This window comes from Cornus florida, unplaced genomic scaffold, assembly GCF_030987335.1.
Source record: "Cornus florida cultivar Cherokee Brave unplaced genomic scaffold, ASM3098733v1 CherokeeBrave_3.0.0_Hap2_Chr09, whole genome shotgun sequence".
Taxonomy (NCBI): Eukaryota; Viridiplantae; Streptophyta; class Magnoliopsida; order Cornales; family Cornaceae; genus Cornus; species Cornus florida.
The window spans coordinates 89,599,366-89,623,520 of record NW_026775579.1 but is presented as its reverse complement, the minus strand read 5'-3'; the positions used below and the strand labels follow the sequence as shown (position 1 = coordinate 89,623,520).

Genomic DNA, 24,155 nt, shown 5'->3' with positions numbered 1-24,155 from the left:
TTATATCTATAAATATCATATTATATTATATATACACTTCTAAATAAACCATACTCATTCCTATCTTCTAAAGCGGAGCGGAGCATGGAGGGGCAGAGCGGGCGGGGATGGGGTCGGTTATGGAGATTAGAGGTAAAAAAATAATCGGTTATGGGACTATTTTGGAGGTGTCAAATTTAAACGGGGATGGTAATAGAGATGGAGATGGGGAATGAGAAACCCACCCTATTGCCATTGCCATCCCTAGTCCCAATAATTTTGTTCCTTTTAAAGGTAAATGTGAAACACTGAATTTTCATTTTTCCTAGTTCCTTTTGGACTACTATAAAACTACTATTTACATATGAGTTTTAACTACAATAAAAAAATTTCCATTTTTATTGCACAGATTTAAAATAAAGGGCATCGTGGCTCTCCCAAAACTATGAATTGTGAAAAAAATCTTAAATTTCCCTATTAAGGTATTTATTTGGGCAATTTGTGTTTGGAAGATTAATTTTATAATAAAACATTTCATTTCATTTGTATTTGTTGTTTCATAATAGCTGATCTTAGTGTCAAAACGGTAAAGTTGCAAATGAGTCGAGCCTAACTCTGGTCTAACCGTATGTGCTCAAATTTGAGCTCGAGACTAAAACTGATAAGACAAATATTGATTATAATTGCAAACAAATTCTAATAATTGAGAGTTCATGAGATTTATTTAACAAATATATTAACTAATATTTTTCTTGAACATATTGGCGACCTAATTCAAACTCCACAACCCACAACTTTTAGTAAGTTATTGTTTAAAATAAAAAATAAAAAAAACTTAAAATAATGATATAAAGAGTTTAGAAGGTGATATCATCATGATGTTAGTCAAATTACTGCAATGTCATCGGCAACTTACACTTCAATAAAACACTCGACTGATGTCCAATTACATTTCGTATTTTAGCAACCGTAAGTCCCTTTTGTTGAACAAATGCTAACCTAATAAACTTGGTTGTGGTAGCTGTTGATTGCTATATTCTTGTTGGAAAAGTTATCACATAAAAAAAAGGACACATGGACGTACTCTATATATATATATATATGCATGAAAATATTGAAAGCTAGAGTGACTTACATTTATATAACAATTTGTTATTGGTCCTTATTTTCACCTTCAAGTGGGAATAACGTGCACTCAAACAAAAAAAGCTAACCCTCTAGCTTGATTTATATTGTTGGAAACAATACATATACACATACACACATCCATTTCCAAACCCAGGTTCGATCAGGTCACCACCATGTGCACTTTAGAGAAGCGCGAGAACGTCTTCTTCCTAACTCTAACGGGAGACGACGAGCACCTGTTAAACCTGACACTCATAGCTTCTCTCCGTTCGGTTCTTTCCGATGTCAAGTCGCAGTCCAGTCGCGGCTCGGTTTTAATCACCACAGCACAAGGCAAGTTCTTCTCCAACGGTTTCGACCTCAAGTGGGCCCAAGCGGCAGGCTCCGAGTCGACCTCCAGAGACCGACTGATTCAAATGCTCGAACTCTTCAGGCTGGTTGTAGCCGACCTGTTAGCCCTCCAAATGCCAACCATAGCCGCCGTGACTGGCCATGCCTCCGCCGCGGGGTTGATGCTGGCGATGAGCCATGATTACGTCCTCATGAGGAGCGATAGAGGTGTGCTGTACATGAGCGAGCTCGACATAGGACTGCCCATACCGGACTACTTCATGGCATTGGTGAGGTCAAAGGTGGCTTCGGTGGCGGCTCGCCGTGACTTGCTGTTGAGAGCCATGAAGGTCAAGGCGGAGGAGGCGGTGGCTATGGGGATTGTGCACTCGGCGCATGGTAGCTTGGAAGGCACGGTGGAAGCTGCGGTGCGCCTGGGGGAGGAATTGGGCAAGAGGAGGTGGGACGGCGAGGTGTATGCGGAGATAAGGAAGGGAATGTATCCGGAGCTACGTGGCACGCTGGGGTTGGAGGAGAAAACCATATTCTTTCCACTGCTTTGAAATACTATCAAATAACACTGCTAATCTAAGCCTAAACGATTAGTCAAAGGGCTTTTATGTCTTATTAAATATGTTCATGAGTGGAATCCTAAATAAATTTTAGGCTTCTAATTTAGGTCTAGTTTGGATTGAATTATTTGAAAAGAAAAGAAAAAAAAAGGTAAAATAGTGGAAATCATGTTTGATAACCTATAATCATTTTGATTAAGTGATTTGAAATGAATGAATTTTGTGTAATTATTTGAGATAGATGGTTTTAATTTAAGTTTAAGGATTATAGGTGTGAATTTTACATAGCCGCCCCCCCCCCCCCCCCCCCCCCCTTTTTTAATGATAATTTGTTACTTACAAAAAAAGAAGTGTTTTTTACCAAAAAAAAAAAAAACGTTGAAAAAAAAAAAGGGGGAAGAATTGTTGATTTATGTTGTCAATGACTCTAGTTCTACAAAGATTCTAATAAAATGCTTTAGTATATTGATTCATAAACTCATGAATCAAGTCAAGCATTCTTATTTGCAATGTAAATTCATTGAGATTTGAACTTCATTTTTTTTTTTTTTTTTTCCATTAAAATTTTATCAAAAGTTTATTTGAGTTGACTTGATGAACAAAATAGTCCAACAACCTTAAAACTCCAGTCAATTTTAAAAAGAAAAAAGAAAGATAAAGATGATAGTTTAGGTGTGATACTAAATGTATATATGTAATATTGCAGAAGGATAATATGGTATGTTTGGTATGAGTATGTTTCGTGTCTTTGTTTTTATTAGGTACTATAGTAATGAACAGTGAAAAAATGTGTTTGATAAAACATATTTTATGTTAGTCAAAATGTTTTTGTAAACAGTGACAAAAAATTGAATCACCAATTTAGTATTCAACCAGCAGTAATGATGGACAGTAAAAAATAAAATAAAAAAATCGCTGTAATGATGGATAGTTAAAAAAAAAAAAAAAAAAACCTGCTATAATGCTGTACATTAAAAAAAAAAAAAAACGAAAAAAAGAAAAAGAAAAAGAAGTTGAAAAACTATTTTAAACTTAACTATTATATTTTTTAAACTTGTAACACTCTTTTTATCAAATATGTTTCACTTTTAAAAATCTTATAACAAATGTACGTTACTAAGCAGGCTTCCAATTATTATTCAAAATATTCTAAAACAAAATATTTATTTTGTTTTGAATTAACCCAAAATGTCAAAAACAAATCGCGAACCAACAGGCTTATATTTTTACTTAACAATGAATCATGTGAGAGTAACTGTTTCTCACTCACTCCAATTCAATGATTTCCTCAAATATGCTGAAAATTTGTACTGAGGTAGAACAATTTGAATATGAAGAAAGGAAAGTATAATGAAAAAAAAGCAAAATAATCAAATCTGCCTTAAAAAACAAAAAACAAAAAAAAAACAAAAAACAAAAACAAAAACAAAAGAATCAAATCCGGAAATGATCAAAACATACCTTATGAACTCTCCTCCTAATTTGAATTTCTACGAGACCCAATTAAGAATGTAATTTACTGGCTAAATTCAGTTCTTTTCTGAACAAAACCCGACCCACACAATAAAATCATACATTTTTTTAATTATTTTTTATTTCTTAAACAAAACGCTTTGTAATTTTGAAATTAAGATCTCAATAATGTAGATTTGTTATCGCCCGCTCAAGTCCTCATCCGAAAACTTGGGCAAAAACACATGCATGTCTTCAACTAAAGACCTGCACGCATGTCTTGTGAAGTCTTCAGCTCACATGGACGCATGTGCTTCAACCCAACTTTCAGGTGGCGATAACTTTGGGCTGAAAACTTGGGCCTGAGAAGCATAACTCGTGCATTCAACCCAAGAAAGTCAACCTCGCGCTTGATATATAGCCATATAGGTGTGTTGCTTTCATTTCCAAAACCCCGATCAGGTCACCAGTCACCACCATGTGCACTTTAGAGAAGCGCGGGAACGTCTACTTCCTAACTCTAACGGGAGACGACGAGCACCGGTTAAACCCGACACTCATAGCTTCTCTCCGTTCGGTTCTCTCCAATGTCAAGTCGCAGCCCACTCGCGGCTCGGTTTTAATCACCACAGCGCACGGCAAGTTCTTCTCCAACGGCTTCGACTTGAAGTGGGCCCAAGCTGCTACTTCCGCTTCGGCCTCCAGAGACAGGTTTCTTCAAATGCTGGAACTCTTCAAGCCCGTTGTCGCCGACCTGTTGGCGCTCCCAATGCCGACCATTTCCGCCGTAACCGGCCACGCTGCCGGCGTGGGCGTTATTCTGGCAATGTGCCACGACTACATTCTCATGAGGAGTGATCGAGGTGTGCTCTATTTGAGCGAGCTAGACATGGGGATGACCGTACCGGACGACTACATGGCATTTTTGAGGTCAAAGGTGGTTTTGGAAGCGGCTCGTCGTGACCTGCTGTTGAGAGCCATGAAGGTTAAGGCGGAGGAGGCGGTGGCTATGGGGATTGTACACTCGGCGCACGGTAGCGTGGAAGGCACGGTGGAAGCTGCGGTGCGACTTGGGGAGGAATTGGGCAAGAGGAAATGGGACGGCGAGGTGTATGCGGAGATACGAAAGGGGATGTATCCGGAGTTACATGTCATTTTTGGTTTGGAGAAGAAGACCATAGTCTCACTCTCTCCACGTCTTTGAAATACCAAAAAGTGTTTTCTGTGTTTTATTACTTTGGTTGTGGTGTTGCAGTAGCCGAAGAAGACATGCTTACAAATTATAGTGCATGAAAGTAAACTCATGAATCATGGCTCCCATGTCAAATATTTTCTTTGGAAAATATATAATTTTTTTTGGAAAAAATATTTTTTTATTTGTATTTTTCAGTGTTTGACAGAGATTTAGGTTGAAGTTCATGTTGACTTCATCTAGCATGTAAAATAAGTTAGGAAAAAAATTATATACACAGTGGTACTTTGAATGAAAATATTAAGTGTTATTTAATTGGACACTTAGTAAATCAACACTGTTTTTTCATTTTTACATCAAATTTTGAAAGAAAATACATGTTTTCTGTACATTCGTGACTTTAACTTCATGTCTACGAAAGTTACACTCCAAAATTTCATATATTTGTAATATATATATATATATATATATATATATTATGATTTTTCCCACCGGAAGACATTGGCAAAAGCATATGCACCTTCATCCACATGTGAATTTAAGCATAACTTGTTTGTTATTGATCTATCAAGTCTTCAAAGCATAATTATTGGTTGATCAAGTCTTAGCTCTCATGCATCCCGCCAATGCATGTGTTTCTACCCAAGTTTTCAGCTGACGACCTACGTACTCGAAGCATAATTCTATTATTTATTTGGTCTATAGCCTTCGGCTCTGGCGCATCTTACGCATGGGCTTTTAACTGCCTGAAGACTTGAGTCCGAAAAACGTTGGTTATTGGTCCATGTTTTCCATCAAGTGATGTGCATTCCCAACCAAGAAAAGGTACGGTAATGACCCACTTCATCATATGGTATGATATTATTCGTTTTGGGCCTGAACCCGCACGGTTTTGTTCTTGGACTTCACTCCAAAAGACTTCATACCAATTGGAGGTGACACACTTACATATAAGCACTTCACCTTTCCTCTACCCAGGCGATGTGGGACTGTGCATTCGTAACTCTCCAGTGTGGTAGCCTGACAGTGTCTCTCGCACCCGCCCACGGCACACCCGCCCACAGGGTTATCACAATCCACCCCCCTTGGAGGCCCGACGTCTCCATCGGCACACTTCCCGCTGGGTCAGGCTTTGATACCATTTGTAACGACCCACTCCACCACATGATATGATATTACCCGCTTTGGGCTTGAGCCCGCACAATTTTGCTCTTGGGCTTCACCCCAAAAGGCCTCATACTAATTGGAGGTGACACACTTACATATAAACACTTCACCTTTCCTCTACCCAGGCGATGTAGGACTGTGCACTCGTAGCTCGCCAGTGTGGTAGCCTGACAGTGTCTCTCGCATCCGCCCACGGCACACCCGCCCACAGGGTCATCACAGGTACCATCTCTCTTAATATATTTTTGGAGACGCAGGTCACCATCATGTGCACGTCAGAGAAGCGGGCAAACGTCTTCTTCCTAACCCTAACTGAGACGATGAGCACCCGTTAAACCCGTGTAGATACTTGTTTCTCGTTGGTTCTGGAAAAGTCAAAGAAGTTTGGGAATATACCACTTGACAATGTGAGGAATGTAGAAGGGTGGAAGAAGGGAGAAAAAATCAGTCTAGTGTGAGAATTTTGAGCAATGGTAGGGAAGAAGTTGCCGTCAGTTCTCTCCTTTTCTTTTCTGTCACTGCCTCTTTTTATAGCCTTAGGTCATTCAGGTGGTACACTGTTGGGCCTTCATGTTGAGGACGGGTCGGGGTCATGCCTCTTTGGGCCATGTCACCCTAATCCTTATATTTCTGGAGCTGCTGCCAAGTGTACCTCTCTTGTTGAACAATCCAAAAATGGCAAGCTGTAAAGGCAATTGTACTACTCTCGTTGTCTTGGGCAAGGCATTACTAATTTTCCATCCTCCATTCCAAAATCCTTTCTGCATCCCATGGTCACTTGAAGAGTCCTACCATAGCTCTTTATTGCTCCGAACGAGGTTATATTGGATCGAGGTTCAAGACCCGTTGATTGACAGTTTGTGGTTAAGTCGGATCGAGGTTCAAGGCCCATTGATCGACGGTTTATGAAGAGGTCGGATTGAGGTTCAAGACCCGTCGATCGACAGTTGGTGAAGAGGTCGGATCAAGGTTCAAGGCCATTAGTCGACCGTTTTTGAAGAGGTTGGATCGAGGTTCAAGGCTCGCCGATCGACAGTTGGTGAAGAGGTCGGATCGAGGTTCAAGGCCCATCGGTCGACCGTTTATGAAGAGGTCGGATCGAGGTTCAAGGTTGTCGATCGACCGTTTGTGAAGAGGTCGGATCGAGGTTCAAGGCCCGTCGATCGACAGTTGGTGAGAGGTCGGATCGAGGTTCAAGGCCCATCAACTGAATGTTGGGCCAAGATTCGAGGCCCAGTGGTCAACTATTACTTGTCTTGTTGAGGTGGACTTTGTCTCAAATGTTGATCGTTTGTCTTCTTGCTCGAAGATAGTGTCGTAGTGGGGTCATCTTGACTTGACCCTTGGTGATGTGGTTGAACCACATCCACAACCCGACACTCATAGCTTCTCTTTGTTCGGCTCTCTCCGATGCCAAATCGCAGTGCACTCGCGGCTCGATGCCAAGTCAAGTGGGCCTAAGTCGCTGCTTCCGCTTCGGCCTCCAGAGACTGTTTGCTTCAAATGCTGGAACACTTCAAGCTAGCTGTCGACGACCTGTTGGCCCTCTCGATGCCGACCATATCCGCCGTAACCGGCCACGCTGCCGGCTTGTGAGGTATGTTGGCGATGAGCCACGACTACGTCCTCATGAGGAGTGATAGCTAGATGTGTGTTTTATGCGAGCGCGCTTGACATAGGGATGACTCTACCGGACGAGTAAATGGCATTTGTGAGCTCAAAGGTGGCTTTAGCAGTGGCTCGCCGTGACCTGCTTTTGAGAGCCATGAAGGTCAAGGCCGAGGAGGCGGTAGCTATGAGGATTGTAAACTCGGCGCACGGTAGTGTTGAGGGCACGGTGGAGGTTGCGGTATGCCTTGGGGAGGAATTGGGCAAGAGGAAGTGGGACGGCGTGGTATATGCGGAGATACGGAAGGGGATGTATCCGGAGCTACGCGTCATTTTTGGGTTGGAGAAGAAGACCATAATCCATCCCTCTCCACGCCTTTAAAATAGTATCAAAAAGTGTTTTATGTGTTTTATTGCTTTGGTTGGTTGTGTCGTGGCCAGGGCCGGAGCTAGAAATATAAAGTTGGGGGGTTAAAATATATATATATATATATATATATATATATATATATATATATATATTTTGTTAACATGTCTATAAATGATATGTAAAGAAAAAAATGAAAAGACTAACATATGACAGTCGATAAATGAGGTTGTCAAACTAAAATATTTTTTTCTATTTTTAATTCATAACAAACAATATATATATATGTGTGTGTGTGTGCAGTGTGCGCGTACGTATATGCATAAAGCACTATATAATAATAAAGCTGAATATTATATGAAGGATATGAATAGAGTACTAATATGTTATATCAAGATTGTAATAATAACCTTCCAAAAAAAAAAAAAAAAGAGGGATTTGTTTAGGGATGTCAATTTTTACTACCCCGTCCCGCCCCGTTAATAACGGATATGGGAACACTTTTTATACCGTTGGGGTGGGCATGGATACAAATTTTGTACCCGTCGTGAGTCATGAGGCGGGTAAGGGTTCAGTATACATATCCTATGGGCCCCGCCCCACTACGCATATAACTATATTTTATATAATAATAATAATAATAATAACTTATTTTAGCGGCTTACCCAGTTACCCATTTCTTACAATTCTAATTTGGGATGTAAACTTGGTATTAAATTTGCTTTTATTTTGGTTATGGTGGAAGTTGAAACTTAGAACTTCTTGTGATTTGGTTGTATTAAACTTTTATTTTTGTTTATTATGTTCTCTGAATTATGTTATGTGCATGTTATTTTTTTTTTTTATTTTTGTTGGGATATATAATTTCGTTTATGTTGTGCCATTCTCAGGCTTTCCACATTTAAATGGCAGGAGCTTAAGTTCCAAAAAGTGGGAGAAAAAAATTTGCTAGCGGGGCGGGCACGGGGGCATAGTATTTCCCAATGGGGCGGGGTTAGACATGAAAATCTAACCCGTCATGAGTCTCGGGGCGGGCATGGACTTGGTAAAAATCAAAAGGGGCGGGGCGGGATTTAGGGAAACCCACTCCAAACTTGCCTCGTTGCCATCCCTAGATTTGTTAGACTTTGATAAACACAAACAATTTCTTTTGCAAACCATCTTTAGTAACCATAAATAAGTATTTTTTGAAAACTTGGGGGGCCAATTTTAATTTTTTTTATAGTAAGTTAACATTAGTAATTATAAAGATACACTATTAATAGAAGTTACAGAAATTTGGAGGGGCCAATTTAAATTTTTCTATACTAAATTATCTTTAATAAGTATAAATATACACCACTAATAAAGGTTACAAAAAAAATTTGGCCCCCTAGCCACCCCTCCCTCCACCCCTTGTTGTGGCTGTCGGAGAAGAACATAATATATGCTTACTTACAATTCCTTTACCAGAAAATTTTAGTGACAATCTGTTGTCGATAGAATATGAAACCAACGTAATTGGATCTCTTGTCGATCGTTCTATAGTCTAACATTAAACTACTCTCATTAGTGCTTGTGGATCGTTTAATTTTCCCAACATCATACGTAACAAATATGCATCGACAACAAAGAGAAATTCATCAGTTATGCAACACTGAAGATGGCTGGATTGGAGTTTGGAAACATAACAAAATGCAGCTCATTCATCAGCTCCAACACCTGGTCTTTCCCTACAACCATCCTCAACCTCCTACCACAATTACAAAATATTGGCTCATTACCTAACCCAAACCCCAACAACAAAGACAAATTCATTTGGCTTCCATCTAATTCCAATCAATTCTCTATCTCAAAGACAATGAAGCACTTCAACCAGCAACATCCTACCCTACCTTGGCCTCATCTGGTCTGGTCCAAACCATCCATTCCAAAGCACTCTTTCACACTTTGGGTTGCCATTCAACATAAGCTGCCAACACTCAACAAGAGGTGCACAGCACACATCAACTCAACATTATGCAGTCTAAGCAATACTGAAGATGAATCCCATGATCATCTATTCTTCTCTTGTACATTTGTCAAACCATTGTGGAGTTTTTTACAAGCAAGATGTGGTTTCTACACCCAACCATCCTCTTAGGCAGAATTTGTTGTTTGGGCATCGCACCATTGGAGGGGGAATTCAAGATTCAATAGCAATGCAATATCTAAGTTGGGATTAGCAGCCCTTGTCTATCATATTTGGACTGAGAGGAACAACAGAATTTTCAAAAAGAGAACACTCAGTGCTAATTCAATCCTTCACCAGTTCTTGGAGACAGTTCGAGCAAAGCTACTTACCTCTACAATCACTGATTTTCTCCACACTACCAGAATTGCTTTGGAATGGAATATCCCTGAAGCAGTGATTCGTCAACCTGCAAAACCACCTGGCTTGAACTGCTGAAATTCTTCAACACTGCTGGATATTAGCTCCCTGATCACCGGATTGTTGTGTTCAATTTCACAATACTATTGTTGGGCTGCTTTGTATGTCTTCATTGTTGTTTGTTCCCATTGTGCCTCTGGGCTGTGTTTGTATAGTTCTATTGTGTTAGCATTGGGCTAACTACTAGACTGTATCTTTCTCCATTTTAATATTAACTTTAACTTTCCAAAAAAAAAAAAAAACGAAGAGAACATAAAATAGAATTAATAACACACTCAACAAAAACAAACTTGACACACAAGTGAAGAACCACTATTTCAATATAGATAAAATAAAAAAATTACAACACTCACCGGACGAAAACAGGCCTTTCTTTTTAAAGAATACACTCAAGCCCTCAATAATCTCTCAACTCTTTCCTGTGTACTATTCCCTCTTTCGGTTCTTCACACCATGCACTTGTATTTATAGACAAGCCTTTTGCCGCCTTAACCTTTCTTCACCTTGACTTTTTCCCTAGCCTTTACATTTCTTCCACCCACACAAGCTTTGACTTTAGCATTTACATGCAAGTGCATCCCATTCATTCACTTCCACTAACGCATGCATATATAAGACTGACTATTTAAATTTATTAATCAAAATCAAATAATTAAGGTTATTATTAATTATTTGATTTTGAAAATAACATCTAATTGTTTCATTTTTTTTTATTATTATTTTTTATATTGAGTCGTTAAATTGAATCATTGACTCATCATTAGCCAAACATTCACTTAACAGAGCATAGCCAATTACACATCCGCCACCCACTTATAAACACACTCATTTAATTGTACGATTATAAAAAATTTAAAAAATAGTATATTTTTCTCCATTGTAGATAAAAAATCAAAATCCATCTTCACGATATATTATGTCTTTTTTTTTAAAAAAAAATGTTAAAATCAAAACTAGAAATATCGAGCAAAAATCTCAGTGACTATATATGGCTAAATCTGTTAAAAGAAAACCAGAAGAAAATAAGAAAAAATCTTACCTATGTTCAGCTCACCTTGTTAATGATGTTGGAGATAAATGTGCTTTTCGAAAATTTGACATTTGTACTTGGTTTCACAATTTTTCTTACATTTCTCAATTCTCAAGCTTTTCTAATAGTTAATGCGTACGAGTATATGTATGAATTGACTGGTCTGAGTGATGCACTACAGCATGGGTAAGGGTTTGACTTTAACTTGTTTGGTGAGTAAAGTAGTTCATAAATTGCCCATTAATAGACTAGTCACGGTTTCATTTTAGTGGCTTGGTGTAAAATGATTATAAAAACTCATGTAACAGCTGACTTTTATAAACAGCCATGGTCCCAAGTCCACCACAACAGGAGTAAATAATAATAATAATAAAAGAAAAAACAGCGCCATGCAGAGACCGAGAAGGGAGAGACGGAGTGCAAGGCGGTTCGGTATTAAAATTAATGGACCAAAAAAAAAAAAAAGTTAAAAATTAGGATAGAAAAAGGGGCTTAATAATGAAGATAGTTTTATGGAATAACATAACTTATATTTTGTAAATAAATTGAATTAAATAATCAAAGTAAATATAACATTTGAAATTAAGGAGATGCCACTGCTAAAAAAGTCATTTATCAACATCTGAGTAATCTTCACATTAACCGAAATATCAAGAATGTCAATGTAGTTTATCCTAATTTGTTTTAAGTTTCTTTCCATTCCTCTATTTTTTTTCTTTGAAAAAATTACTTTCAAATTACACTTATTATTTTTTTTTTTCGGAAGATATGTGAGTGATGCACTTAATTGACAACTGATATACAATATCATTCATAATACTATATCACAAAAATCATTAATTTATGATCTTTATCATTATCATTGAGTCACAAATATCATTTTTGTTTGCATATTCATTCACTAAATTGACACTCACCGGCCATTCCCCAATACAACATATGCGAAGTCGACAGCCGCCTACTCATCATAAGCACACACATCATCATACCGTACGAATCAACGTGAACCACTTTAATTTTTCGTCAATTCCCAACGCAATGTTTCTCACGTGGGCGATAACTTGTATAATTATACTCCACTCTCTCCATTTCAAAACAGAACACTTACTTGGGAACGAAGCTAATAACCAAGAAAGCTAGCCATCTATTTTCATTTCCAAACCAGCCCAGCACCACCATGTGCTCGTTAGAGAAGCGCGGGAACATCTTCTTCCTAAACTTAAACGGAGACGACGAGCACCGTTTAAACCCGACACTCATAGCTTCTCTCCGTTCGGCTCTCTCCGATGCCAAGTCGCAGTCCACTCGCGGCTCTGTATTGATCACCACAGCGCAAGGCAAGTACTTTTCCAACGGCATGGACTTCAAGTGGGCCCAAGCCGCCGCTTCCGCTTCGGCCTCTAAAGCCAGGCCACTTCAAACATTTCTGGAACTCTCGATGCCGACCATACCAGCCGTTACCGGCCACACTTCCGGCTCGGGGTTGATTCTGGCGATGAGCCACGACTACGTCCTCATGAGGGGCGATAGAGGTGTGCTCTACGCGAGTGAGCTCGACATAGGGATGACTATACCGGACGACTACATGGCATTTCTGAGGTCAAAGGTGGTTTCGGTGGCGGCTCTCCGTCACCTGCTGTTGAGAGCCAGGAAGATCAAGGCGGAGGAGGCCGTGGCTATGGGGATTGTACACTCGGCGCACGGTAGCGTGGAAGGCACGGTGGAGGCTGCGGTACGCCTCGGGGACGAATTAGGCAAGAGGAAGTGGGATGGCAAGGTGTATGCAGAGATACGGAAGGGGATGTACCCGGAGATACGTGACATTTTTGGGTTGGAGAAGAACACCATAGTTTCTATCTCTTCACGTCTTTGAAATATCAAAATGTGTTTTCTGTGTTTTATTGCTTTGGTTGTGTTGTGGGTATGCAAAGTAAAATAATAGTATTTTTCATAAACTCGTGAATCAAGTCAAGCATGCTTAATTATAATGTAAATTCGACTTATCCTTTAACTTAATATTCTTCTTCTTCTTCTTTTTATTTTATTTTATTTTAATTTATTTATTTTTCGCTCAAAGTCCACCCCGGTTGACTTGCAACTCAGTATCTTATTATCAACTCGAGTTAGGACTAAGATACATATATAAGCATAAAAAGGTGATAGTATTTGGTTGGGATGTAAGCGACAAAAGATCAACTAAAATTTACATTAAACTTATAAAAAGTGAACTATCATATGAATTCACTATGAACATATTTAGTAATTCATTTACTACTAATATAACAAGAAAAAAAATTATGAGTAAAACCTATCTTCTTAAAAAGTTAAAATTTTTTTTTTTTTTTTTTTTTTTTTTTTTTTTTTTTTAAAAAAACACTTTTAAAGTTTCATATAAAATTGGGTTTGATAAAAGAGGAAGAAGAGAAAAATTCTGAGTTATTGGAGCAAGGACAAAAAGTAAAACAGGCCCAACGCAAATATAGGTCCAATTGGAGCATCAATCTATTGGTCATTTCGGGTGAGTTCAAACAAACAGAGCATCAAGCCCGTATATGCTCAAAAGTTCTCTCGTGTTGTGATTTTGGATTCCCTCCATCAGTTTCCATTTTCGAGCCATTATCTATCTACGGTGTAATCATAATATAGGGAGCTGTTTGTATATGCTCTAACTGCTCTTGTTTGTGATTTTGGATTCTCCCCTCAGTTTGCATTTTTAACCCATTATCTAAAGCGTATGTTGAACAAATAATGACATGATAACTTGAAGGGAAGAAAATTTACTGTAGAGAAATTTTTTATTTTGTAGGGTAGAGAATCTTGAGATGTCAATTTAATCCGCCCCATCTCGCCCCGGTAGTCGTCTCGTTCTGCACCTATTAGACTGAGTTGGTAATCATCTTAATAGAGTTATAGAAGAATTCAAGTACTGAGTTTTAAACCCGCAAAAGTCCTAATCCATCCCAAGTTTCTTTATTTCTCATTATAATTTTATACTTTTACAACTTTTTTGTTAGTATGATGGTTAAATATTTGATTATACTAAAAGAATTTTACAAAATTTATCTTAAATTTGTTTAAATTCTAACTTGTTTTTATTTAAAAATATGTGTATCGAGGTGATATCACTGATATGAATTCACGCATATTGTGATATTTGGGTTGAACCGAGTTTGAGAATTTTTTTTTTTTAATGGGATGAATTTGGGAAAGAAATACCCGTTCGAACCTGCCATTTGTTAGGTACAAGAACGGATGTAGGAATTGTCAATATGGTGAGCTAATATTTATTTGTATGGGCTAATACTAGTAATAATTTTTTTGTTTTGTTTTTTGAGTTGGACTAAAATCAGGTATATAAAAAAAATATTATTTATTTTTGATGGGCAAGCCCACCCTTGGATCCGCCAATGGTTAGATAGGAAAGAAAAAAATTGGATGGAAGTGAGAAAAGAAAGCGTAGATGAGGTATTCCTATGGAAAAGGTTGTGTGTTTCTTTCTTTTTGTTAGAAGAGAATATAATAAACTAATAATATACTATGTTTGTGGAAAAAATGAAAGGGAAAGTTTTAATGATTTTTACCATCATATTCAATAATATTTATAATATTATAATTTATAAAGGATTATATAATTTAAAACTTGTATAATTTAGAATAATATTTAATTTAAAATTTTTATAATATTTTTTATATATTTTTTAATTTCTTTTGCTAATTTCTTAATGAATAAAAATTTATAAAAAAAGAAGAAGATATTCTTCCTATTCTACTTTCTTCCCTTATATTTTCTCCATCCACTAAAAGAAGTTGACTCCTTCGTTTTTTTAAGAAAAAAAAAAACATACAATTATACAATGATATGTCTACATATTTTTTAATCACCCAAAATACTTTGATTGGGTAGAATGACGCGTTAGATCGTCCGAATCATCATTGTATGACGTGTCATATTAGAGCAGCGAGTACAAACCTACCCTATAAACGTGAGAGTACAACGACCACATGTCTGACTTTCACAGAGTGTAGATCGGTATTGAATCGCTAAATTCAACCAAGCAATCAATTTAGAACCCCCCCCTCCTCTTCTCTCTTAGACGCCGTCCCCTGTTTTTCTCCTTGCATCTCTGTCTCCTGTCCGGAATAGATTTCTAGAGAGAGAAACTAGAGAGAGAGAAAATGGCATTCGTGTCTTTCGTTGGGAGAGTTCTCTTCGTCTCTGTCTTCGTACTCTCTGCATACCAGGAGTAAGTTATTCACTTCATTTTTCTTCTTCTTCTTCCATATGATCGTTAGATCTGCTATATTCAAACTTCATTAACGATGTGTTTTAGTACATATCAGATTTGGCTCTTCCCCTGTTCTTTTGTTTTGTGTGTGTGTCTGGTTTTTTTATTTTTTATTTTTATTTTGTAGGGTATGTGTCTATTGGTAGAAATTAGCTAGAATTATTTTGCTAGTCTAAAGAGAAATTTTTTGCTAGTGTATGTGATAGTAGACTTGGATCTCCTAAGTTCAAGAACTGGTTTTTAATTTTGATAAATTTTGATCTGAACACTGAACCACTCTTTAGATTTAAATTTATTTAATGTAATTATTGGTATTTGCAATGATTTTTCCTTTTTAGCACTATTAGATTAAGGCCCTTTTGGTAGCATTTAGCTTTACTCATTTATCTCTTACTTTCTCTTGTTCACATTACTTTCTCTCCTTTTTATGTGGGTGGACTTTTGCAATTTCATATTTTTTTCCTAACAAATTTTTTCCCATAGTTGATTAAATTTAAAAAATTGTTTTAAGTTGTGCATTCAGGATCTTCTTTAAGATTGAACATTCAGAACCACAAGTGGGTAGTTACTTATTCCCATTTTTGTATTGAACTAGGTAGTTAGTTACTGTATCTGGTTTAAATTTGATATCTTCATGTAAATTTTAGTTTATCTTTCCCTTCAAGGATTTGCTGTTGATTTTATGACAATTCCCATGATTCGAATTAAATTTTAGAAAGATTTCCTAATTGAATATGCAGTAGGACAAGGATTGTCTGAATGAAATAGGTTCATGACTTTTGATGGTCACTTGTTGAAATAGGCTCTTTGGGATTATTTGAACATGTCGAAAAATTCTCTCTGTAATTTCTTAAAATGTTCACTTTTCAGATGTGTTTCTTCCCCTTCTCAGAGAATACTTGTTTAATGCTTTATTTATGTCCTTTTGTCCTTCCCCTTCTTGTATATGGTGTTTTTAACTAAACCATCAAGAAAGCCAACAAAACCAAACTAGAACATTAGATGAGCACGGCTAGGTCTGGAGGTCTTATTTAAACATTATAAATATGTTAAATGTCTATGCGTGTGGATTTGATTATGGATTTTCTCGTCCTCGTGAAGGGGTGTGCATGGGTAGGTCTTGAGGTGCATTGCCTGTTTCTTTGTTTTTTCCTTTTAAGGTTCGATAAATGAATGGAAAACAGGCGCGTGGTGTCATGACAACTATTATAGGATAGGTGGTGAATTTTGGGGATGTCAATTTCACCCGTTTTTTATGGTATCATGCTTATGGTATCTTTTGGGTACTTTATTCCATTTAGCTGGGAATAAGTTTGTCAATTGAGTATTCTAATTGGAGGGGTGGACAGTTTGAATGAAAGGAAAGTAGAAAGGATAGAGAAATATCCATAAAAAAAGGAATGAACCTCTCATGTTTTTTGTTTGGTTGAGTAGGAAGGAAAGGAGGGACAAGGGAGGGGTATTGTGTGATTTTACTATCATTGGTTAAATATTAAATGCATGTTCGTTCTTGAGGGGACAAAACGTGAAAACTGAGAAGCCTTTTCCCTCATTTCCTCCCACGTTTTGGAGGAAGGAATATGGTGTGTGTGGAGGAAAATGTCCTTGCTTCCTACGTTCCCTTCTCTTTTCCATCTTCCACCAAACAATTAAAATGTCCTTCAGACATCCCTCCTTTTTCTCCCCTATTTTCTTTTCTCCAACAATGCCCTCTTACAACACCAGCCATAATTGGGTATTTTCTTAGCAGTGGCATTTTGGAACCACCATATTCTTCTCATCTTTATTATAGTTATAATAAAATATATATGTGGACGGTGGACCCATTCACAAAAATTGGGTAGTTTTAATAGGTGACTGTACAACACTTCTAACCGCACCTTACTGCAGTGATAGCCTCTATCCCCCCTCCTTTAAAGCCGATGGTGGCTGAGGGGTTTTTACTTTGTAGAGATACCACATCAATAGTATTTTTTGAATTGCTAGTTACATTGCTGATTATGCTCATTATTGCATCCATAAAGAAGTTACATCTTTTCACTATTTATTTATTTTCCCATTGTAACTGTTTTTATTGTTGTATGTAGTGTCTTTGCATTATGCCTAGATTGGTATACTTTAATTTTGTTTTGATTTGTTAGTAAGATAGGATTTCTCATTTGAATTTTTTTGGGAGTATTTCTTAATCAAGTTACTGGTTTGATTTTAAGGAATAGTAAATTTATCTAGTGCAGTTGATATGTTAATGGTTTGGCCATTTGTCGAAACAATGTTAGTGATCTTTATGGTTAATTGGTGTTGCTTTGCTGTTCATTTCTTTGACATATCAAGGTGTCAGTAAAACATGCCACCTGAGTTTTGCTCAGTGATTTTCTTCTAATGCATATATTCTACATAGAAATGCATTCTTTATAGAGATGTCTGTTTCAACACGTCAGTTATCTACAAATGCTCCTGTTAGCCAATAAGTTGTATGGCTTGCAAAGTTTACCTCTATCACCTGGAAGCCACATATTTTAGTTTTCATATAATAAAAAAAAGGACTAATTCTTTGATTTTTTTTAGTGAAGTAACCCTTAATATGCGTAATGATTAACTTGGGATTACTTGTAAGAAGAAAAGGATAAACTGATAAACTGACTCAGGATAATTCGATGTAACATGAAGCTCTTTCTGTTTATTTTAATCTTTTAAAAATTATATTAGGTTCCAACATCCATTGTTACGGATCACGTGTCCTTATGTTTAAGGGTAGAAGAAGTGATATAATTTTATACAGAAAAGAGAAAAGTAATAGCTCTGGTGTCCCCAAGACCTGTCAAGATGGTCTTTAAGTATTTTCCATATTATGTTTAAAAAAGTGAGTGTTGCGTCCCAATCACAACTTGAGAATCTCTCAAATGTGGACTGATGGTTTTCCTAAAATATGCATTTCTCTGTTTTAAATTATCATTAACCATTTTTCTTGTAGGTTTAATGATTTTGGTGTTGATGGTGGGCCAGCAGCGAAGTCACTTGGACCAAAGTTCAATGTTTTCTCAAAACACGTGTCAACTAATACTGGGCTGCAAGTTCCGGATATAGAAGTGAGATCCTTTCCCTTCCCTTTACCCCCATCAAATTGGGATAATGGAGTCATTTTTGTTTGTCAGCACATTTATGGAGACAAATATCATAGCTAACTTGGAGTAATGCTATTCACAGCTCAAATATTTAGTTGCTGCAGCTATTGCGATGAAGGGTATCGGAAGCCTTCTTTTCATCTTTGGCAGCTCTCTTGGAGCCTATATCCTGGTCTGTAATCTTAATTTATGTACTATTTATCATTTATATCAACTAAATCAACCTTGCTGAGTGTTGTTCCCCCTCTTTCCCTTGTGCAGCTTCTTCATCAGGCAATTGCCACTCCCATCTTGTATGACTTTTACAACTATGATGTCGACAAGAAAGAATTCACTCATCTTTTTCTCAAGTTTACGCAGGTAAGAAATATGGTCCTCTCTACGAATCTGTGGGGAGACTTGTATTCCTGTCCTCGTTTGTTGTTTTTTTAATCTCAAAGAGTCGAAATGAATGGATTGTGATTGATCAGTTTCATATTTTGTTTCCAGAGTTTGGCACTCTTTGGGGCACTGCTCTATTTCATTGGTATGAAGAATTCAATGCCAAGGAGATTACTTAAGAAGAAGGCTCCCAAAACGAAAACAGTATGAGAAGGAATGTCATGGGTTCAGAAAATTCACAATGCCAATGTGACAGAATTTGGTTCAGAAACCACTTTTGTATGTTTCTTTTGAGGCAGCGGTTTCTTGTTCTTCATTTTCTTCTTGTTTTTGCTCAACTATATATCTAACTTTTATTGTGTGGTTTTATTTCATCCCCGGAATTAATGGGAATTTTGGTATCTATAATCTCCATTGAAAAATAGGTTTTTGTTTGCTATCTTGGATTCTTAATTTGGTTTCCTATTGCTTTAGTGGGTCTAATTTGAGCGATATGGTATGTCTGAGGAGCAAATGATTGTTGAATCCTGATAGTTGGAGTTGATTCAGTTGATGCCTATGTTGTAGATGAGACTCTGATTGAGATCATCATATAACTGTAAAACAGAGATAATTATACTCTCCAAAGTGTGTGTCCATTGCAAGTAGCTCTTGGCGTGCCCAAGCCTGAAATATTGGATCTTTTGGCTCAAGGCTTTGCAAAGTTAGATTCAGATTTATTTTTAGGTCGAGAAGTGTTTTCGTGTTTTTCCAAGTAGAACCTTGGTGTTCAAAATTCTTTGCATAGTTTTTCCCTTTCCGTCTTATAATGTTTCTAGTTCTTTTTCTTGGCAGACTTCTTTTTCTTGTTAAACCTAATAGTCATTCGCGCTAATATTATTTGGATGATTGAATTTATGGAGCCTGTGGTTTTCATGAATTCAAATAACTTCTAAAGGTAATTATTGCTTCTCTCTTCTGAAGCTCGTTTGTCAGCTGGAATTGTTTGGCCGACATGGATTCCTCATCTCACTAATTTTTTAATAAACAAAGTGAAAAATAAAATAAAATAAAGAAAGATGGAAAGAGGAGAGCAAAACCATAATGTATCCTTCTTTTTCTTTTGCCCTTATTCCATCATTTCTTTATCTTCCTTTCTTGCCTATTATATATTCCGGAGAAAAGAGGGGAAGAAAAGAAGGTGAAGACGCCAACTCAGTTTATAATGAGCTCGGATCTTCCGCTAATCTCTCCTGTAGTGTTACTGTCTACTTACATCTAGCTGAAAGCTGAAATAAGTAAATGTAATAATAGTGTTGAAAAGACTACTACAATTCCAAAAAATTACGGCAGAGGATTTGGGCGAGTTCGGCAAACACTACAAGATCATATAATATAAAACATAAAGGGCAAAGACAACAGGAAGTACGAACAGTGACCAAACAGTGAGAAAAAATATAGAGGCAAACGAGAATTCACTGTATTACAGTCTGCAAAATCTCACTATACTGTTCTGTTGTTTAAGACTTCATCTTGTTTAATCTTAAAGTTGGCTATAAAAGTGAAGCATACATACAGAACGTGACGATATTATCATAAAGTTTGCTATACCGGAATACTAATGTTACTATAAATAGAATACTAAACAAAACTAAAATAAATCTGGAGATTTGGTCTCCATCAATCATCATTTATATTTTTTGTGGTTCATGTTTTTCATTAAAAATAATTACTGGTTCACAGGCTTGAAACTATCGTAATTTTGAAAGGTTGGCTTTTGAATTCAAAACATTTTGCTTTGTTTCTTTCTTTTTCCACGTTGATCAATTGTGGTGGCTGGACTATTGATTTTTCGATTGCATTATTGTTCAATGTTTACACGGCACGGCAAATTACGTGGCAATATGTTATTCAAGGAAAGTGAAGTATATTAAGTGGAATAAATTTAGTAATCAATTGTAATCCAATAGATTAGATTTAAGAATTAGTTTATTTTAGGACTCTTTATGATTTCTATAAATAACTGTAGAAGCGTTGTTTGTAAATTATGTTCTCTCTCTCATTCAACTCTCTCTCTTTAGCAACATTGCTATTCTCAGTCTCTCTCTTCTTCTTTCTCCCTCTATTTCTTTCTTCTATTTCTCTTTCTCTCCTTTTCTTATTTTGTTTTCACGATCATTGCAGTTCACTTTCTCAATTAAAGTCCGGTTTATCAAGGCAGTTTGAACCTACTTGAGAGTTAATATTCTTTTTCATACAATCATCTGATCCATAACTTTCTTGCAAAACAGACTCAGTTTGACCTAATCTCTTTACACTCGAATGAAGCTGTTGGTTCTGACACGCCCGCATACACAAATTTCTGAATCGGCATGCCCATTTTAGGGTCAACACCTAATTTCCTCACTCTTTCCACAAAGACTTCTCTTCCCCCTGAACTTCCTAAATTCTATTTGTAGAAACAATATTTTTTTTTTTGTATGAACTTTCTCAATACCTCGGCAAAACAAGAAAAATGGTGGTGACCAGCACATGTGAAGTTCAAGCTGAAAGTGAGCTGAATTATGACCGAACAAGCGAATTGAAAGCTTTTGATGACACAAAAGCTGGGGTTATGGGACTCGTTGAAGCTGGAATTACCAATGTCCCTCGGATATTCATTCATCCACCAGACAACACCGACAAGTCATCTGACTCGAGTTTTCCAGTCATAGACCTTGATGGCAGCCATGAAGATCCAATCCGGCACAAGGAGATGGTTGAGCAAGTCATAGATGCATCCGAGAAGTGGGGTTTCTTTCAAGTGATCAATCATGGCATCCCTGTGAGTGTTTTGGCGGAGATGATGGATGGTGTACGTAGATTCTATGAGCAAGATACTGAGGTGAAGAAACAGTGGTATACGCGAGATGGCACAAAAACTGTGGTGTATAACACCAACTTTGATTTGTATACTGCACCGGCAGCTAACTGGAGGGACACCTTTCTTTGTATTATGGGTCCTAATCCTCCCAACCCAGAGGAATTGCCCGTGGCATGCAGGTATGTAATCAAGAGCATGTAATTGTTATACATATTGAACATTTAGGTAGTGTGGACTCCCTCCTTGATAAATCATATGATGATTAGTACTAGACTCATTTCACAATTGATGGTCAACATCATTTAGGTTTTGTAATTCATAATTCATTTCAGCCTAATTGGATTTCCATACATTCTATGCTACGGTTGCTACCATATGCCAGAAATGTGCTAATAACAGGGATACATATATACATACAAACCATGAAATTCAGATTTCATGAATTCTGTGCATTGAGAATGAAATCATCCCTAAAAACTTATACAAAGAAATAACAAAGGAAAAAGAAAATCACTACAAAAAATTATGTTCAGTTCAGTTAAGTAAGTCCGTAGTTAATTTTCTTAGCAAGGGACTTGTAGTCTTGTGCCAATGGTTTGAACATAAGCCTATATGGACTGAAGCTATAAGTCATTCATGCCATATAGATTTTAATTCCAAAAGTTATTCCTTTGGTAGCACTTTATGTGCTTATTTACTATTTCTGCAGGGACATTCTAATCGAGTTCTCAAAGCAAGTAATGAAATTGGGCAATTTTTTGTTCGAGTTGTTGTCAGAGGCTCTTGGGCTCAATCCCAACCACCTGAAAGACATGGGTTGTGCTGAGGGGCTCGCTGTTCTATGCCATTGTTATCCAGCATGCCCGCAACCAGAACTAACCCTTGGTGCCACCAAGCACTCTGACAACGACTTCCTCACCGTGCTTCTACAGGACCATATAGGAGGCCTTCAAGTTCTTCATCAGAATCAGTGGGTTGATGTTCCCCCTAAACCTGGAGCTCTAGTGGTAAATATAGGAGATCTTCTACAGGCAAGTCTTTTATTTTGTTGATTTTTTGTGTCCCTTTAAAATCATAGCAATTGATATGCACTATGGTGTCTATTACTTACCATATTATGATTATGAAAATAGTCTCAATGAACCTAACAATAGTCTTACATAGTATTTTAGAGAACTGTGTGTGATCAAAATTTTGATGTAACTTGAGATTTGAGAATGATGAACATCATTTACTCTGTTTTGGTTTTTTCAGCTTATGACAAATGATAAGTTCAAAAGTGTTGAACACAGAGTAGTAGCAAACCAAGTCGGTCCAAGATTATCTGTGGCGTGCTTTTTTACCACAGAGTTGTTGCCATCCCCAAAAATGTACGGACCCATTAAAGAGTTGTTATCGGAAGAGAATTCTCCAAAGTACAGAGAAACCACCGTAAGAGATTATGTAGCCCACTTCCATGCAAAAGGACTTGATGGCACTTCTGCACTGGAGCATTTCAAGCTCTAAACTTGGCATTACTCTGTAGTTGATCATCATATTTGTAAACTGTGTTAACAGTTAAACATGTTTGAATGTTATTTGTAAATTGTAATTTGTGACATTTGTGTTGGGAAACGTGCTAGTTTTAAAAACTTTTCGAGGGATTTAAATTCATAGACTTTGATTCATTACATAGAGACAAGTTTTATACAAAAATAAAACATGATGTATCATTCAATTAAAAGATTGAATACTTACATCAATGTTTGAGTAAATCTTAGATCTCTCCTCTAAAGTGAATGTTCTCACTTATTGTAGATCCCTTAGTAAGATGCATTCTCCTTAGATCTCCATCTTCTTGGTAATTATTTTGCCTTTAGGAATCACTCATATGTCTCCATGAATGACCTTGGAAAACTAGGCTTGTGGGAGCCTCCATTATATGAGAACATAAACCCTAATTTTCTAGAGAGAGAAAATATATTCCTTTTTCCTTCTACTAAAAATCACCCCTAAAATATACATAAACCATGTATATTTATAGGCAACATAAAAATAAAGAAAAGGAAACAACAAATCATTCTCAATCTCTAATTCACATGTCTCAAATTTAATATGATTCCAATATCAAGTTGGGTTATGAGTGAGAATCCATTGGGCTTATTATTTTATTGGCTACAATGAATTAATAATTGGCCCAGTCCATGGACCTATTCAATTAATTCATAAATTAATTTCTACTCCACTAAAAGAAATTAATTGAACTCCAATTAAATAATAAATAACCTCTAAGTCAATATTGCACTTTGA

At 36.9% G+C, this 24,155-nt stretch overlaps 5 protein-coding genes across 5 annotated transcripts; all 5 read left to right on the top strand.

Moving 5' to 3' along the window:
• Nucleotides 1–1,267: 1,267 nt before the first annotated feature.
• On the top strand, nt 1,268–2,069 carry LOC132273463 (enoyl-CoA delta isomerase 2, peroxisomal-like). The gene has a single exon (XM_059774424.1). It carries the CDS (start codon nt 1,281–1,283, stop codon nt 1,998–2,000), a length of 720 nt encoding a protein of 239 aa, XP_059630407.1. The 5' UTR covers nt 1,268–1,280; the 3' UTR covers nt 2,001–2,069.
• A 1,870-nt stretch (nt 2,070–3,939) lies between these two features.
• LOC132273462 (enoyl-CoA delta isomerase 2, peroxisomal-like) lies at nt 3,940–4,665 on the top strand. Its single transcript, XM_059774423.1, has one exon. The coding sequence runs from the start codon at nt 3,940–3,942 to the stop codon at nt 4,663–4,665; it is 726 nt and encodes a 241-aa protein (XP_059630406.1).
• Nucleotides 4,666–12,350: 7,685 nt separating this feature from the next.
• On the top strand, nt 12,351–13,246 carry LOC132273460 (enoyl-CoA delta isomerase 2, peroxisomal-like). The gene has a single exon (XM_059774422.1). The coding sequence runs from the start codon at nt 12,413–12,415 to the stop codon at nt 13,106–13,108; it is 696 nt and encodes a 231-aa protein (XP_059630405.1). The 5' UTR covers nt 12,351–12,412; the 3' UTR covers nt 13,109–13,246.
• A 2,043-nt stretch (nt 13,247–15,289) lies between these two features.
• Nucleotides 15,290–19,463, top strand: LOC132275027 (uncharacterized). The gene is made up of 5 exons (XM_059776405.1): nt 15,290–15,479; nt 18,493–18,607; nt 18,726–18,815; nt 18,905–19,003; nt 19,133–19,463. Exons 1-5 carry the CDS (start codon nt 15,412–15,414, stop codon nt 19,232–19,234), a joined length of 474 nt encoding a protein of 157 aa, XP_059632388.1. The 5' UTR covers nt 15,290–15,411; the 3' UTR covers nt 19,235–19,463.
• A 1,565-nt stretch (nt 19,464–21,028) lies between these two features.
• Nucleotides 21,029–23,620, top strand: LOC132275026 (1-aminocyclopropane-1-carboxylate oxidase homolog 1-like). Its single transcript, XM_059776404.1, has 3 exons — nt 21,029–22,045; nt 22,576–22,897; nt 23,121–23,620. Exons 1-3 carry the CDS (start codon nt 21,519–21,521, stop codon nt 23,370–23,372), a joined length of 1,101 nt encoding a protein of 366 aa, XP_059632387.1. The 5' UTR covers nt 21,029–21,518; the 3' UTR covers nt 23,373–23,620.
• The last annotated feature ends 535 nt before the right edge of the window (nt 23,621–24,155 follow it).